General features: G+C 40.2%; 1 protein-coding gene across 13 annotated transcripts in view; it reads right to left on the reverse strand.

Annotated features, from left to right (window-relative positions):
- LOC127531806 (NACHT, LRR and PYD domains-containing protein 3-like) overlaps positions 1 to 17225 on the reverse strand; it is a 100220-nt gene extending 82995 nt beyond the window's left edge. For 3 of the 13 annotated variants that reach the window (XM_051941943.1, XM_051941944.1, XM_051941945.1), the window contains exons 1-7: positions 16552 to 17046; positions 16334 to 16468; positions 16075 to 16197; positions 14849 to 14921; positions 14469 to 14688; positions 12481 to 14287; positions 12230 to 12403 (exon numbers count right to left, since the gene is read on the reverse strand). In XM_051941943.1, coding sequence (XP_051797903.1) covers positions 12230 to 12403; positions 12481 to 14287; positions 14469 to 14688; positions 14849 to 14921; positions 16075 to 16197; positions 16334 to 16468; positions 16552 to 16640 — 2621 coding nt within the window. In that variant the 5' untranslated portion in view covers positions 16641 to 17046. The other 10 variants (XM_051941954.1, XM_051941948.1, XM_051941946.1 and 7 more) reach the window with 8 other exon arrangements.
- Between the last annotated feature and the right edge of the window lie 1336 nt (positions 17226 to 18561).

Here is an 18561-nt window from a genome sequence, read left to right on the forward strand (position 1 = left end):
GAAAAATACCAAGCATAATGTTCACAGGTGTAAGTTCAAAACTGAGAGCCAAAGACTTGAACCGAGTTTGAACAGACATCCAGAAGCTAACAGGGACAGAAATAAAACAAAAGCATCAGGTCCTCTTCTTCCCCTGACAACCTGCAGCAGCTTTTTACTATTTTCCAGCTATACAAGGCCTTTTTGTTGCAGTTATTTTATGAAAGATTTCAATTGAAATATTCTTGAATATGAGTCTGTTGAAGTTTTATAAACTGTTTTTAAAGTCGTTTTTCCACCAAATTTGAACATTAAACTGGTCCTCCCAAAACAAACAGGGTCTGTGAGGAAAAAGAAAAGCTCCCATGTTTTGTAGATTCCATGTGTATATTATTTTATTCATCTTTCGGCCTGATAACCATTTTTGGCATCTGGTTTGTGGGAGGCAAACCAGATGCTTATTCTTCCCTCCTTTAGACAGTTTAGATTCCACAGCTTGGGAATAGCAGAGACTAACTGATTCCATCTTAAATTATCTAATAAATTGTTGTATTTTTATTAAAACTAGAATAAGAAATGAAACTTCCAGATGTGTCCAAAAGCTCATTGACAGAAATGATTCCGTTTTGAATGCATTCTTCCCACAGCAACGGTTTCTCTTCAATAGTTAGACTTGAGTTCATCCACAACAACTGTTTGGATTTCTGGAGGAGAATCTGGAGGATGGAACTGGAAATTCAACCATGCCTGGAGGACGTCCTCAGAAAAAGGGCAGAGATCCTCAGAATATTAACATGATCTGTTTTTATTTGATAGAAGGGAAGAAATGATTTGAGAAAAAGGAAAAACTTGAATACAGTCTCCGGCTAACAAGACATTGTCTGTTGCTGTACATTTTAACGACCATGAGGCTTTTAAAGAACGATCCATTGCTTGCACATTTTTTAGATTTAATCCTCCATTTTCATAAGAGTTGTATAAGTATTGGCCTTTTCATTTATCTGGCTTGTTATTCCACATAAATTTAAATATTTTTTGCTCAAGATTCTTAAAAAATTGGTTTTGTGTGACGGAGAATGATCATGAAATAAACAAAGTGAGGAATTACTAAGGTGTTAACTAATGTGACTTTTCCTGGTAGAGTCAGTGAATTCCCTTTCCAAGGCTGTAATATTCTGTCAGCTTTTTGCATCTTTTTTCATAATTATATTCAACAGTTTCACTGAAGTTTTCTGGAAGATGAACACCCAAAATATCCACTGATCCATTCCACCACTGAACAGGTTTTAGCCCTGAAATTTTAGAAAACTCATTTAAATGTGCAATAAGAGCTTCTAAAGACCTTTGGTTTGGTTGGATGGAAAAGTTGCATCATCTGCAGACATGGTCAACTTCATCTGCTGTCCATTTGGACACAAACCTAAAATATCTTCATTATTTCTTATTCTTAGAGCCAGAATCTCTGTACACATAATAAACAAATAAGGGGACAAAGGACAGCCCTTGTGTTAAAGAAAAGGCGTCTGATAAAAACCGTTATTTATAATTGGGCTGATAGGGTGGTTATAGAGAGCATCAAACCAACGTATAATGTCTTTACCAAAGTTCAAATATGACAGACATGGTGTAATAAATCTCCATTGTACCTTATCAAATGCCTTTTCAAAGTCGCCTATAAATAATCAACCTTTTTCCTGTCGTCTGTCATCAAAGTGTATCGAGCAGCTGTCTTAAGTTGTCACCAATAAATCTTCCCTTAATAAAACCAACCTGATCATTATTTATAATGCTACCAATTATTGTTTAATTCTCAATGCAGTACATTTAGAGAGGATCCGGGTATCACAGCAGAGCAGGGTCAAAGGTTTTTACAAACATTGGATCTTTATCATTCCATCAGGATTTGGTTTTAAAAGTAATGATAGCACTCCTTCTCTTGGGAATCAGACAGTTTCCTTGTTGGAATGAAAACTGAAATGATGTCAGCAAAGCTAATTTAATTTCAGATTATTTTTGTAAAACTCAACAGGAATACCATCTCTACCTGGTGACTTCCTGATGAGAATGAACTGATGGCTTCCAACAGTTCCTGCTCTGTTATGGTCCCTCACAGCTGAACTGTTGTGAATTAGAAAGCTTTAGACCGTTGTAATGTGGGAAAAACCGTGCAGTCACTCTATCCAAAGGCTCCAACTCATCATCTTTAGAACAGAAAGACTTGAAGGACTTTGTTTCTTCTTTCAGTACATCTTGTGGATCTGTTACTACGACATTCTCTTTATTCAAACGGATTATATTCTTTTTAACACAGTTTCTCTGATTTAGTCTGAATAAATGACTTGTACACTTTTCTCCCTTCTCCATCCAAACAGCATGTGACCGAGCAATCAGGCCATTCACCGCTCATAATAAAGATTCTACAATTCATCTTGCTTTCTTTTACTTAAAGTCTCAGTTTATAGATCATATTTCCTATCCAGTTCTATCTGCAGCTCATTTATTTCCTCACTTAGATCTCTTTCTTTTTTTAGATCCATGTTTTGTCTGATTGAGTCCATCTTGATTGCATGCCCCCTAAAGGAGCATTTAAAGGCTTCCCAAATATTATTTGGATTCCATGAATTCACATTAAATTCAAGAAAATCTCTGATGAACTTTTTGGTAGAACCAAGGAAAGATTCATGTTGAAGAAGAGAAACATTGAACTTCCAGTAGCCCCGCCCCCTGACATATTGGAGATTGTTCATTGTAAAGTAACCAAACTGTGGTCCGGTTTCATTGATCCACCAACAGAACAGTTGCTTATTTTAGGAACTAATGAAACAGATGTAATAAAATAAGCAGTTCTGCTGGCTTGTTGACCTCTACACCATGTGTATCTAGTGGTGTCTGTATGCAACCATCTCCAGATGTCTACCAGGTCTAATGAAGCCACCATCTCCTGAATTTACCTCAACGCATGTGGATGATTATTGCATTTCTGATAACTACTGCCATCCTTCTTCATATCCAAAACTGTATTAAAATCTCCAGTAACAATGATCTGATCTACTTTAATGGACTTTAAACAAGTCCTCAGTTCACTAAAAACTACAGGCTCATCCTCATTAGGGGCGTATACATGACCTAAAATAATGTGTCAGTCATTTATTGTAACATCCATCACAGTCCATCTACCCTTATTATCTTTATGAAGGGAATGTATCATCCACATTGTTTTTAAACACAATCACAACTCCTCTGCTGTTACTAAGTCCATGACTAAAATATATACCCCCCCATTCAGATTTCCATTTCATTCATTTCCAACCTAGAGTGGGTTTCTAGCAAACAAAAACTGTGAATGTCATTTTGTCCTTCAACCATGTGAAGATTTCGTTCCTTTTTGAAATATTTGCTAAACCGTTACAATTAAATGCTGAGATTCCAACAGTTAGACGATCCATTACTCTTGTCATTTCATAATGATTTAAGTGATGACCCACAGAATAAAAAATGAGTACGGAATACAGCCGTTCCATCCACACACACACACACACACACACACACACACACACACACACACACACACACACACACACACACACACACACATCCCATCAGACACACCCCTAACCATCACAAAACCTGTTCATCCAAACCCAAACTGACAAAACCTCTAAAAAGTCAACCCACAATCCAACAAACCCACCCCCCCATCCTTCTTTCAGCAACTAACCCCCCCCCCATCTATTGTCACTAAAGTACTAAAAGCTAAAGAAAATGATCCTAAAACTAGATCAGCTTTCCCAGAACTATTCCACCCCTTAAAAAATAAAATACTGATAATTATAATATCATCCATAAAAGAAAAACGTATAGAAACCAAAGGAAACAGACAAAATAAATACAATGAAACAAATACTTCCTTAAAAGAATACTGCTTACTTTTACACACAGGACTCCAAATGTGACACGGCGGCGCGTCTATGACGTCATCTCCACGCTGCCGTGTTTACATTGTGTGCATTGAAGCCCAAACTGATCTCATGCGCTCGTCTCTGCATTCAACCAATACGTAGTCTGGTCTCTGTACATCTGGACATCAGTGAACAACTTGTCGACCACCAGTCTAGTCTTTGTGTTATTCCTCCTGTTTGATAGGCTGTAGAATCCTCCGTCTTTTGACAATTTCCTGAGGGAACTGATCGCCAATGAAGAAGCCGGATCCTTTTAACTGTGGGGCCTTTTCCATGACAGCAACTTTTTGTTGGGTTTTCCTGTTAACCTTGTTTACTCCACAGAGAGTAATTCTAGGTCCTTTTTGGCTTCATAAATACTGAAAAATGACGGGCTGTTGTGCCTTTGGGTGCACAAATCGATCAGAGAAGGGATTCCACGTGTTTAGATTTCCCAGTAATAGTGAAAGAATGAAACTGTGAAAATAAAGTCTGGAGAGTGGGATGGAAACCGACTTCATGGTTTTTGTGGCAGGTTAGTCCATGTATGTACTTTCATGTTATGATGTATGGGTGAATGACAGATAGAACAGTTTGATGTGATTTTAGCCAGTTGTGGTTATTTTGACTTTGACCATTTTCATGATGGAGATGTGTTCCTGGTGACTGTTGGATTCCTTTGAAGACGATTACAATCGGAGCTTCCAGGTTTACATCTCCTGTTTTCCTGTCCCGATTGAAAATATGCCTCCAAAACCCCACCCACCGATGAGAGAGATGAAGAGAGATAGTTAAAGAGAGAGAAGGTAAAAAGAAAGAATAATGAAGGAGATGGGGGCACCAAAAGAATATAGCAGAATGCTGAAGCACGGAAACGGAAAGCTGGAGACAGTACAGATGAGCAGCACTTCCTGTTTCAACATAAAAGCACCGTGATTCTTTTATTTCAACAAATCTGCTAAAACGTGATTTTGTGAGACTCAGAATAATCTGCAGAATGAACCAAAATGTGTTTAACAATCGCTAGCTTGTCAGCTTGCTCTAATTATGTTTGTTGTCACTTTATTCACACCCAAACAAAAATAAAGACTACAGCTGATTTAGGGACCTTAGAAGTCCATGAGATATATCTGCAGACATCTTCCTGAAAAGTAAAACAAACTCATGTTTTTTTATGTTCATTCTGATCATAAAGAACTTTGGATCTCACTCTGATCATGTCTTTACAGATTCCATCATCATTTATTGTAGAAACCATCACTTATTAATAAAAATAACTGGATAGCATTAAAGTGTCAACGAAATAACCGTCTGAATTTAACACCAACCACAGCAGGCAGAGAATAGTGCTGTAACCCACAATACATAACAAGGATAAACGTTGTCTGAAGAAGAAAAAGCTGGGATTATCCAACATGGAAAATTAAATTCCACTCATCAACAAATAAGCAGAAAACATGAAGATCAAAGTGTGTTATTAGTCATTTATTGAATAAAAAAGAAAGTTAGAATAGTTTAAAAGCCACAGGCAGAGCAAATAAAAGTGGAGAAAGACGTATTAAAATCATTGATCTTGTTCAGGAAAAATCAACCACTGCAATGAAAATAAAAACTAAGTTAGACATTGATTACAGCACAAGATCTGTTCAAAGAATTTAGAGCATGGAAGGGTTCAAATACAGCACAATGTGAGGAAAAGCTCCTTTAACGGCCAAACACAACATTTATAGAATGAAACAGGCTAAAAATGTAGAATTTACAGAGTTCAATGTAATCTGGATAGTCCTGGTGGGTTTAAATTCTACTGGAATCATATCGATGCTGAAAACATTTTGATCCACAGATAGCTAGGGTTATGGGAGCTTTGATGGAAAAATACAATCTGATAGAATTTGTTGATGAAACCAGAAATTCAGAATCTGATAAAAAAAAAAAACTGATGAAAAAACATTGAAGCACTTATTTATAGTAAAAATGAAAAATGGATCTATCAATAAGACATAAATGACAGAAGAGCACAGAATACTTTGGAAAGAGTGACACAGATGAAGGAAGTTCTCATTTCATCACTAGAACAGGACTTAAAGACTCACATCAGGATCAAGTGTGGCTGCACAAAAAGCTGATTTTCACTGGACAATAATGTGTGAAAGTCTGTCAGCAGTTTGGAGATTCACTGCTTCCTCTCTCATTTCACACTTTGTGCAGCTCAAATGCTTTTAGTTCCAGTGAGCGTCAGAGGAACACCACATCCTGATTTTCACTCTCAACATTTGACTGGAAAAAGACGCAAACACCACATTTGGCTCCTGGAAGAATCACAACTTCATCTTTGAAGAGGAACAAGTTTACAAGGAATCATTGAGAAGGATTTGACAAAGAAACACATTTAATCCATGAATGTGAAAACATGTTTGTGAGGGACAGAGTCATGGAGAGACTCAACCATCTGTTCAACACTGTTTCTGTACCAGGAGGAGACTCTGGAGACGAGACTCAGCACAGAGACACTGAGGAGGAACCAGACCTGGACTTGTAGACCCCAAATCCAGGACAGAGAGTTTGAGTGAATGTGGTGTTGAAGGTGTGGAGGTGGATCAGAGAGTCAGAGGAGACTCTGTAGAAGGACAGAGTTCCAGCAGGAACGTCCACATAAACTGAAACTCTGTGAGAGACTGAGGAGGACCTGATGGATGTTTGACTGTTATTGTGATAGACATAGTAACCATCATCATCAGAGCAGAACAGACTCCAGGACTGATCATTAAATCCAAACCAACAGTCATTACTGACTCCTTTCCTTCTGATTCCTCTGTAACTCACTGATATATAAACCCTTCCTCTCCACTCCACCTCCCAGTAACAGCGACCAGTCAGACCAGTTCCACACAGCAGCTGGTCCCAGTAGTCAAACCTGTCTGGATGATCAGGATACCTCTGATCCCCCCCACATGTGTCACCTTCCTGTTGTTGTCAGACAGTTTGAGGTTTCCGTTTACTGTGTTTGTGTCGACTGTGAGTTGACAGGAATCTGATGGAGAGAACAAACACAACACAGCTGCAGTTATTGATGGATCATGTGATCAGTATTAAAGCTTTGATGATGACCTCAGAGATGTGACACTTTGAAGATGCTTGAATGTGCTGCTTTGTTTCCATCAATCCATTCAAACACACTTACACTTCCTCAGACCTGGTGTCAACCATGGGACTCCAGCAGGCGTCACCCTGAAAGGAGGAGGACGGTCAGAGCAGCAGAGACTCTTTCAGCAGCACACATGGACGTTACATGGCTCTCACACTGTTCCACTGATAAAGGACCAGAGCGTTCATAGAGGTGACATCATTCTCCCAGACTGATACAAACTTCACTGGCGCCATGACTGACTGTACAACTTTAAATCATTTTCTACAATTGTGCAGCAAAACAGAACTTTCTTCTTTTCTTTTTCCTCTTTTTCAGTGATATCACTCTATGCTAGCCCATTGCCTTAAATCCCTTTGGAACATCTCATTTAATGAACTAGAACATCAGGTTATAGGTGTCGCTGAGCTGCCTTTCCTTTTTGTGTGTGTGCCAGAATATACATAGCTAGAAGCTTAGAAAGCTTTTTGCTTTATTTCTTCTTTTTTATGTCTTTTTCACTGGTCTCACTCAATGCTAGGGGACTGAGGAATAATGTAAAGCGTAAAGCTTTATTTTTAATGTTAAACAGCTGAAAACTGATTTGGTTTTTTCCAAGAATCACACTCACTTATTAAAGATGTAAACTTGTGTAAAAATCAGTGGGAAACGACATGTGGTGATGACATGGACAGAACATTCTGCTGGGGGATCTTGTTTAAAGGGGAGTTTTCCTGGAAAATTGATGCACTCTGTGACAGTCAAGCTCATTTGATTTGTTTAATAGTAGACTGGAATGGCAAAGCAATGATTATTGTTCATTTGTACGCTTATAATTCTACATCAGAAAAGGATAAACTTATTCATACATTAGACTGTAAACTTGCAGCTCTAACTCACACATTCCCTGAGGCTTACTTCATTGTAGGAGGTGATTTTAATGTGCTCATGAATGAGGTGATGATAGATGGCCTCCAGCTAAATGCTCACAGCCAAATGTTCACTTCAACTCTTTCATTGACAAGTATGATTGATGTGATGTATGGAGAGAGAAGTTTCCAAATACTTGGAGGAATAAAAATGGCTCCAGACAGTCTGGCCTGGATTACTGGCTGCTCTCTAAATCACTTTCTAAAGACAATATTCCAATCAATGTCCTACCCCCCCCCCATTAACTGACCATAGAGCCATCCTTAGATATTTACATCTCCTTCCAGGAATGGTTGACACCAAGCAATTCTCTGATTGGAAGATGAAGAGCTCTTTATTGAGGCATGACGATGTCAAACATCAACTTAGTACAATTATTCACTTTTATTGGTTAAATGCTCTGAAGGAAGGAAATGATGGAAAAAATTGGGAACTCCTTAAATTTGAAATGGGTGGATTTTTAAGAAGATCTGGAAGTGAGTTAGCCAAATGTAGACGCCAAAATGAGGAGAAAGTAATCACAGATATAATGTCCTTGGCTAGCATTGCACCAGAAAATCTCTGACATGATGAAAAATGAAAATGAATTGAACTTCTAAACACTTTAGATGATATATAGAAGGTTAAAGCAGAGGCTGCTTTTGGTAGATCCAGACTGAAGTGGCTTGAACACGGTGAACAAATGACTTCCTGTTTCTTTAAAGTGGAAAAAACTCATGCTAAGTACAATGCCATGTCTCAACTGAACATTGATGGAGTTGTGACTGAAAGTAAGAGCAGTATTTCTGAGTTTTGCTCTCTTTATAAAACAAAGTCTGACAAAGATGCAATGGATAGACTGTTTAATGTGTTGATTTTACAAACTCTATAACAGAGGAAGAGCGGTTGATGTGTGACACCCCTCTCACACAACAACAAGTATTAGATGCAACGATGCAACTTCAGAGTAATAAGTCACCTGGAGTTGATGGATTGTTTCAGAATTCTAGATAGATTTTGCTGAACTTTTGGCCCCATTTCTGTTCAAAGTTTTCTGAAGGTATTAGTAAAGGAACTCTTCCAGCAAGTATGACACAAGGCTGGATGACTTTAATTCCTAAACCAAAAAAGGAGCCTCTCTTCATTGATAACTGGAGACCAGTTTCATTATTGAACAATGACTCTAAAGTTCTTGCTCTTGTTTTTGCTAAAAGATGTAAAAATGCTCTTAACTCTCTTATTGATGAGAATCAGTCTGGGTTTATGAGTAACAGGCATATTTTCAATAACATGAGGCTAGTTTTAGACCTCATAGACGATGCTGACCTTATTAGGGATGACAGTTTCATTTTAGTTGGAGACTTTCACAAAGCCTTTGATACAGTTGAACACTCCTTTATGTTTTCTGCTCTTAACAGCTTTGGTTTTGGGCCATACTTTTGCAGTGTGATGAAAACATTCTATGCTGGCGCCAATAGCTCGGTAAAACTGAGTAATGGCACAACTCAGAGATTTTGTTTGGAAAGAGGGCTAAGACAGGGCTGCCCTGTCTCAGTTTACCTCTTCCTGGTTGTTGCTCAAATGTTTTGTCATTTTGTCAAATTCTGTCAGTTGGAAGGCATCTCTATTGCTGCTAGAAGCAGACTTTGAAGTCAGTTGGCTGATGATACAGCCTTGTTTTTAAAGAATGCCCTACAGATAAAGCCTGCAATTAATGCAATCCACATGTTTTCTACAGCATCAGGTTTGGACTTAAACCTAAATAAGTGTGAGCTATTCGCTCTCTAAAGTTCTGATTTAACCTCAATTGATGATATACGAGTAAAGAGTAAGGTTAACTATTTAGGGATTACTGGAACTAAAAATCAGTGAGAGAGATGCCATCTCAACTTTGAGCCAAGGATTAAAAAGGTGCAGAATAAATGGAAGCTTTGGCTACAAAGAGACTTCTCACTTAAAGGTGAACTCTTCTGTCAAAAGCTGAGGGAATTTCCAGACTTGTGTATGCCGCCTCCTCACTGGCACTGGACTGTAAAACTGTCACATTTATTGATAAGATGCTTGTTCATTTTCTGTGGAAAAACCGGACACACTAGATCAGAAAATCTGGAATTCTGAACAACTACAAAAATGGAGGCCTCCACTTTGTTGATTTTTCAATTCTAAACAATGTTCTGAAGATCAAATGGTTCAAATCTTTCTTAAAAATGATGCATCTTTATAGAACTTTATTCCTAAATGTGTATTTCATCAAACTGGAGGACTCCCTTTTCTGTTGGTTTGTAGCTACCAAATAAACAAGATTCCCCTAAAATGATCCAGTTTTCACAAACAGGTTTTGTTGTCGTGGAAAACGGCCTACACGCACAATTTCTCTCCACATGGGTATTATCTCTGGAATAATGGGGATATACTGCATCAAAATAAAAGCATCTTTCTCAATCGCTGCTTTAACAACAAAATGGACTTCGTCTCACAGCTTCTGACCCCTAGTGGCCATTTTATGAATGACACTGAATTCTGTGAAAAGTCTCCATTCCCTTCAACACTTGAAGACTTTCCAAAGGTCATTAGCTCCATTCCAGCTGCTGTTGTGACTCTGTGCACTGCCTCCTCTCTTGCAGCAGATATACATGTTGTTAATCCATGTGACACTTATTGTGGCTAAATATGCTTTGGGACGGCAAAGAACAGCAACAGAGCTATACGTGCACTGTTCCAAAGAGAAACGACAACAAAACCTGATGTTATCCATGACTGGAACTCTTTTATTAATAATATCTCTGGTCTCAGGTTTGGCTTTGACCTCACAAGTTCATGTGAACAAAGTTAGGGACATTTCTGTTAAAATCTTACATAAAATCTGTCCATAAAACATTCTATGACTAAGTTCAAACGTGATATAGATGTAAGATGTTCTTTTTGCTCTGAACAGCCAGAAACAGTTCCACATGTTTTATTATTGTAGTTACAGCAGAAAAATGTGGAAGGAAATTTAAAATTTTGTTTAGAAAAACTAAATCTGCAGATTGATTTGTTCTACAAACATCATTTTTGGAGTTTATGCACAGGATGGATATGAAAAAGACAAGGCCTTTATCATCAATCTCATATTAATATTAGTAAAATTTAACATTCATAAAGCAAAATTGAGTCATCAAAAGACAAATTATCTTGTCTTCCATAAAGAATTTGAATATTATTTAAAGTCAATAAATAAATATCTGAGAACCAGAAAGCAATAAAAACTGTTAACATTTGTAAAATATTTAATTTGCTATAAATGTTTACATTTGCTCAGCTGTTTTTTGTGTTTTTTTTAGTTTCTTTTCTTTTCTTTCTTCTCTTCCTTCAAAGTGATTTTTGTTAACTCTGTCACTGTTTGTTTCAATATCATGTTGATGTTGGATGTTACCTGTGACTTTTTGAAATTAAAAAAAAAGAAAAAGTTCACCCTGCTTCCTGTCTTTGAGCTAAGCTAGGCTAACAGTTTCCTTTCGGTCATGGTGCATAGCTGAGCTAACAGTATTCTTCTGCTTCCACTCTTTTTTGTGAGCTCAGCTGATAGTTTAGTGAGAGTGTCTGTCTGTCTGTACCTCAGAGTGTCTGTCTGTCTGTACCTCAGAGTGTCTGTCTGTCTGTACCTCAGAGTGTCTGTCTGTCTGTACCTCAGAGTGTCTGTCTGTCTGTACCTGAGAGTGTCTGTCTGTCTGTACCTCAGAGTGTCTGTCTGTCTGTACCTCAGAGTGTCTGTCTGTACCTCAGAGTGTCTGTCTGTCTGTACCTCAGAGTGTCTGTCTGTCTGTACCTCAGAGTTTCCAGTCTACAGTGTGGATCCTCCACTTTAGCTCTCAGCATCTTCTCTCCTGAGTCTCCTGGATGGTTGTAGCTCAGGTCCAGCTCTCTCAGATTTGAGGTCTTCAAGCTCAGAGCTGAGGCCAGAGAAGCACAGCCTTCCTCTGTGACCAGACAGCCTGACAGCCTGCACACACAAAACAACACAAACCTGATGGACAACACTTGGATGGATGTTTCTCTCTCTCTTTTCTTCTTTGTCTTTCACATACATTTTGCTGCACATTTCATGCGTCTCAAGAAAATCAACAATCTCAGCAATGATTAGTGGGATTTAATCATGTCAAAAATAAACCCTGACAAAGTCCTGCACAAGTTCAGTAAAAGCTCATTTGATGAATCCCATCAGCAGAAATGATTGTACTCAGGTTAGCTGTTTATCCACTGATAGAAATCACATCAGTTTCAAAGTGTGAGTCCTGACCTGAGAGCTTCCAGTTTACAGTGTGGACTCTCCAGTCCAGCAGAAAGACTCTCCACTCCTGAATCCTGCAGGTTGTTGTTAGTCAGGTCCAGCTCTGTCACACTGGAGGACTGGGAGCTGAGGACTGAGGACAGAGCTCCACAGCTTCTCTCTGACAGATTACAGCCACTCAGTCTGAAGAGACAAAAAGCACATTATACTGATGAAACAGCAGCAAAATGAAAAAGGATCTTCAGTCTCCAACTACTTACACAACTTTCTTGGAGGCTTTGACCACTGGCAGCAGCCTCAGAAGAACCTCCTCTGAAGCAGAGTATTTCTTCAGGTCAAACACGTCCAGATGTTCTCCTGATGACAGTAAGATGAAGACCAGAGCTGACCACTGAGCAGGAGACAGTTTATCTGTGGACAGACGTCCTGATCTCAGGGACTGTTGGATCTCCTCCACTAGAGAAACATCCTTCAGTTCATTCAGACAGTGGAACAGATTGATGCTTCTCTCTGCAGACACATTCTCACTGATCTTCTCCTTGATGTACTTCACTGTTTTCTGATTGGTCTGTGAGCTACTTCCTGTCTGTGTCAGCAGGCCTCGTAGGAGATTCTGATTGGTCGGCAGGGACAGACCCAGGAGGAAGCGCAGGAACAAGTCCAGGTGTCCGTTTGGACTCTGTAAGGCCTCGTCCACAGCTCTCTGGTGGAGATGTTTTAGTTTAGGTTTCTTAAGAGATACTTTCAGCTTCTTGGATGTTGTTCGTTGTTCTTCTTCCAGCAGGTTGATTCCAGACTTGATGAAGGTCTGATGGACATAAAGAGCAGCCAGAAACTCCTGAACGCTCAGATGGACGAAGCAGAACACCTTGTCCTGGTACAGTCCTCTCTCCTCTTTAAAGACCTGTGTGAACACTCCTGAGTACACTGAGGCTGCTTCCACATCGATGCCACACTCTGTCAGGTCGGACTCATAGAAGATCAGGTTTCCTCTCTGCAGCTGATTAAAAGCCAGTTTTCCCAGAGACTCAATCATCCTCCTGCTGTCTGGACTCCAGTGTGGATCTGTCTCAGCTCCTTCATCATACTTGACCTTCTTGACTTTGGCCTGAACCACCAGGTGGTGGATGAACATCTCAGTCAGGGTTCTGGGCAGATCTCCTCCCTCTCTGCTTCTCAGCAGCTCCTCCAGAACTGTAGCAGTGATCCAGCAGAACACTGGGATGTGGCACATGATGTGGAGGCTTCGTGACTTCTTCATGTGGGAGATGATGCTGCTGGCCTTCTTCTTATCTCTGAATCTCTTCCTGAAGTACTCCTCCTTCTGTGGGTCGGTGAACCCTCTGACCTCCGTCACCATGTCCACACAGTCAGGAGGGATCTGATTGGCTGCTGCAGGTCGTGTGGTTATCCAGAGGTGAGCAGAGGGAAGCAGCTTCCCCCTGATCAGGTTTGTCAGCAGCACATCCACTGAGGTGGACTCTCTAACATCAGTCAGGACCTCATTGTTGTGGAAGTCCAGAGGAAGGCGACACTCATCCAGACCGTCAAAGATCAACACAACCTGGAAGTGTTCAAAGCTGCAGATTCCTGCTGCTTTGGTTTCACTGAAGAAGTGATGAACAAGTTCCATCAAGCTGAACTTTCTCTCTTTCACCACATTCAGCTCTCTGAAAGTCAATGGAAACATGAAGTGGATGTCCTGGTTGCTTTTGTCTTCAGCCCAGTCCAGAGTCACCTTCTGTGTTAACACTGTTTTCCCGATGCCAGCCACTCCCTTTGTCATCACTGTTCTGATTGGTCCATCTCTTCCAGGTGAGCCTTTAAGGATGTCTTCTGCTCTGATGCTTCTTTCTGCTCTGTCTGCTTTCCTGGATGCTGCTTCAATCTGTCTGACCTCATGTTCATCATTGACCTCTGCAGTCCCTCCCTCTGTGATGTACAGCTCTGTGTAGATCTCATTCAGGAGGGTCTTCTGTCCTGCTTTAGCGATGCCCTCAAACACTCTCTGGAACTTCTTCTTCAGACCACGTTTAAGTTCACGTCCACAAACTCCAGCAGCAAGTTCTGAATGAAAACACGAGAAAGAAAGAGTGAAGTAGAAGTAACCTGGATATTAAAGCACCAAAGTAGCAATAAAGTGAAGGTGACAGTTTGTCCCCTAAAGACTGATTGTGTGAAGATATTCTGAGACTTTAGTAAATGTTCTGTTGATCAGCAGCTTCAGTCTTTACACAAATCCTCTTACTGCTCTGCAGACAGTCAGCCAGCTTCTCCTGCTTCATCCTCCTCAGGAACAACACTGTGATCTGCTCAAACATCTCTCTGCTGCTCCTCTCATCTTCATCATCACCCTCCAACTCCTCCCTCTGACTCTCTGAGGAGCATTCTGGGTAATCTGGACTCACAAGCTTCTGCATCTTCTTCAGCTCCTTCTTCACAAAAGTCACCATGTTGTCCTCCAGCAGCTGGAACAGAGAAATGTGTCAATGAGTCCATCAGAGTCAAATCATGGAGCCAAACATCAGATCCATGTTGGACACACTGACAGTCCACTGGTCTACAAAGAGCAGCATGGAGACGCCTGAACACAACACATGGAGAACAACTTGTTGTCCATGAACTCACCATGAATATGGAGTCCAGGTGATGCTGCTGGACAGACTGAGCTCTGGGAACCTCTGAGTTCTGCTGCTCCACTCTGTGGATCAACACCAACAGTTAACTCTCACTTTATCACACAGAGACAAACACCTGCTGAAGGTCCATGATGTTCATTACAGATTCCAACATTAGTCTGTTTTCCACTGCAGGAACTTTCTCTTCATTTTGGCTCATCATCAATCTTTGTTCTGACCACAGGAACCGTCCCTGTAGAACCTCTTTCAGGACTGTTTCTGGGAGTTCAAAGTTCCTCCTCCAGGGTTGGAACTTCTGAGAGAACCTGGAAAACTGCTCTGTAGGTCTGGATGGTGACTGATTAAACTCAGAGAGGACAACAAGAATCATTTTTCGGTCCTCTCCGTCCTCGTCCAGCATCAGTTGTCTCCATCAGCAATGAAGAATTGACCCTATAGGCTAACATATAAGCTAACATACAGGCTAATATGTCGGCTAACATGTATGCTAACATGTAGGCTAACATACAAGCGAACATGAAGTCTAACATATAGGCTAACTTGCAAGCTAACATGTAGGTTAACATACAGGCTAATATCTAGACTAACATCCAGGCTAACAGAGACTTACATGCAGGATGTCATACAGGCTAATGTGTAGGCTAACATGCAAGCTAACATACAGGCTAACATAGAGGCAAACATATAGGCTAACATGCAAGCTAACATACAGGCTAATATAGAGGCTAACATACAGGTTAACATGCAGGCTCACAGACAGGCTAACATGCAAGCTAACATACAGGCTAACATGAAGGCTCACAGACAGGCTAACATGTAGGCTAATGTAGAGGCGAACATGAACGCTCACATGCAGGCTAATGGACAGGCAACCATGCAGGCGAACATGCAGGCTAACGTAGGCTAACGTAGGCTAACACGCAGGCTAACACGCAGGCTAACACGCATGCTGACACGCATGCTAACACGCATGCTAACATGTAGGCTCACAGGGCTTATCTGATCACAGAACTGGAGTTTTGTCCAGTCAAAATATTTCTTGATATTTTAGTGAACTCAGAGTTCTTGCTGTGATCCACCTGGTTCTGTTTTTAATGTCTCTGTGGATGATGTTCACGTTATTAGCATCACTTCTTCTAAACATTTGTTCTGTTTGATGAGGAGCCAATCTGCTATCAAACTCGCAGCTCTGAAACCTTGTTCTGAACATCTTACCTCTCTGCAGCAGGACCTGGATCTCCTTTAAATTCAATAATAACATCCTTAGACCGGTCACTCTTGAAGGACACACAGCTGGATGCAGGTCCAGGTCCAGAAGACTCTGATCTCTGATGGATTCTGGTAAACAGAGAGGAAGATCACCAGGAAGGAAAAATCATGAAGCAGAGTTTCAGAGAGATTTAATGATGGAACATATTTGGAACAATAACAGAACATTTGACACAACAGTCAGTAGTTTGATTTCACAGCTTACTTCTTCTTTCCTCTTACTTCAGGACCTGGTTCTCCTTTAAATTCAATGAAGCGATGATTAGACTGATCACTCTTGAAGGACACACAGCTGGATGCAGGTCCAGGTCCAGGTCCAGGTCCAGGTCCAGGTGGATTCCTGTCAATAATGATGCAGCAGTGATGTGATGCTGAGCTCTGACATGCAGCAGAGTCCTGGACAGTTAGAGATGGTGCTCTCACCTCTGAGCTTTGCTCTGGTTCTCCTGTTCCCCACACAGAGAGCTTTTAGAGGGAGGGACTCCCTCCTCTCTGTCCTCACACTCATCCATGATGCTCAACTCACAGCAGCTCACACACACTTTCTACCTTCACCTGCACAGGAAACAAACATCATTCATCCACTCAGATCCTCCTGGAGAAGATCAGCTGCTGCACTTCTACTATCAGTCCAGCAGATGGAGTCATGGAGCTGCAGAGACTCACCCACAAACCCAAAGTCAGAAAGACAAAACAACAAAGAAACATCAGCAGCTCATCAAACTGACTCAAGTCCATCAATAATCTCAGAGAAATATTGACTGATTGCAGTCAATCAATAAGCTAATAATCATATTGATCCATGTTTAAACAGCAGTCATCCACAGTTTGTGCTGAAATAAGAAGTGAACATGTAGAAACATGACAGAGCAGAAACAAACAGCAACATTACTGAAGTTAAAGCAGCAAACAAAGCAAACTTACACTTTATTCAAAGCGCTGAAGAAGAAGAAGAAAGTTTCCAGTCCACTCCTGGACGCTCAGACAGGTGATCTGTTTCCTGGAACCAGTCAGGACTCCACCTATGAGGAAGCAGCAGGCAGACTTTCACAATAAGAGCACATTTTACAGGCTGATTCCCACTCATTTCATGTGACCCATTATTTCTACATTCAACCTTTTTAATGTTAAAGACCAACAAATGGACGGAGTCTAATTCAAACCTGACTGAAGGAGCAGCAGAGTCACAAACTGCAGCTTCTGATCAACACACTGCTTCCTCCAGCAGCCACAAACTGACCGTCCACCCACTTTCACTCTGATTTCTAACCACTGATTCAGGATCTGGAATGTTGGACAAGCAGATGGAATCAGTTCTGATAATATGAAGGAAAACTAAGGAGTCATTTAAAGTTTAATCTCTGAGCCTCAAACCTCCAGTCACAGCAGGTTTTATGTTTGAAAACTATGTTCTACAAGAGACAAACTGAGACAAAACCACAACGATTTGTGAAACACAGACAAAAGTATTAAAATGAGACACAAAGTTACAGAAATAAAGCTGAAAATGACAAAAAACCTGACATACATAACACAAATTGACACTAAATAGACAAATTATGACTGAAAATGGTAAAAATTCATCAAATTCAGACCATAAAACTATAGACATGAGATAAATTACAATCCAAAACTACCACACTTCGACAAGTTAAGAAACAAAGCTACAATAATGAGACAAATTAGGACTTAAAATGACACAAAGGTGACACAAACTGGGAAAAATTAGAGAATTTAAGGCAGAAAAATGACATAAATTAGACAAACTGAGCCCAAAACTACAGAGAAAATACTGAAAAATGACAGAAATTGAAAGAATTAGAACATAAAACCACACAAAGTAGCTACAGAATGGTAAAAGATGAGATAAATTAAGACATCAACTGGTAAAAATTAGTCAGAATCATGGCCCAAAGTCTAAAAATGGGACAAACTGTGATCCAAAACTAAAACACAACATGTAGGCTAATGTACAGGCCAACATGTAGGCTAACATGTAGGCTAACGTACAGGCTAACATGTAGGCTAACATGTAGGCTAATGTACAGGCTAACATGTAGGCTAATGTACAGGCTAACATGTAGGCTAACATGTAGGCAAATGTACAGGCTAACATGTAGGCTAACATGTAGGCTAACGTACAGGCTAACATGTAGGCTAACATGTAGGCTAATGTACAGGCTAACATGCAGACTAATGTATAGGCTAACACGTTGGCTAATATGTAGGCTAACATGTAGGCTAACGTATTAACATGCAGACTCATGTATAGGCTAAAATGGAAGCTAACAGGCAGGCTAACATACAGACTAACATGTAGGCTAAAAGACAGGCTAACATGCAGGCTAGCATACTTAGACAAATTAAAACAGTACAAAAATAAGACAAATTGTGACACAAAATGGCAAAAATTAGCGAAATTAAGACAGAAAA

Source organism: Acanthochromis polyacanthus, chromosome 22, assembly GCF_021347895.1.
Source record: "Acanthochromis polyacanthus isolate Apoly-LR-REF ecotype Palm Island chromosome 22, KAUST_Apoly_ChrSc, whole genome shotgun sequence".
Lineage (NCBI taxonomy): Eukaryota > Metazoa > Chordata > Actinopteri > Pomacentridae > Acanthochromis > Acanthochromis polyacanthus.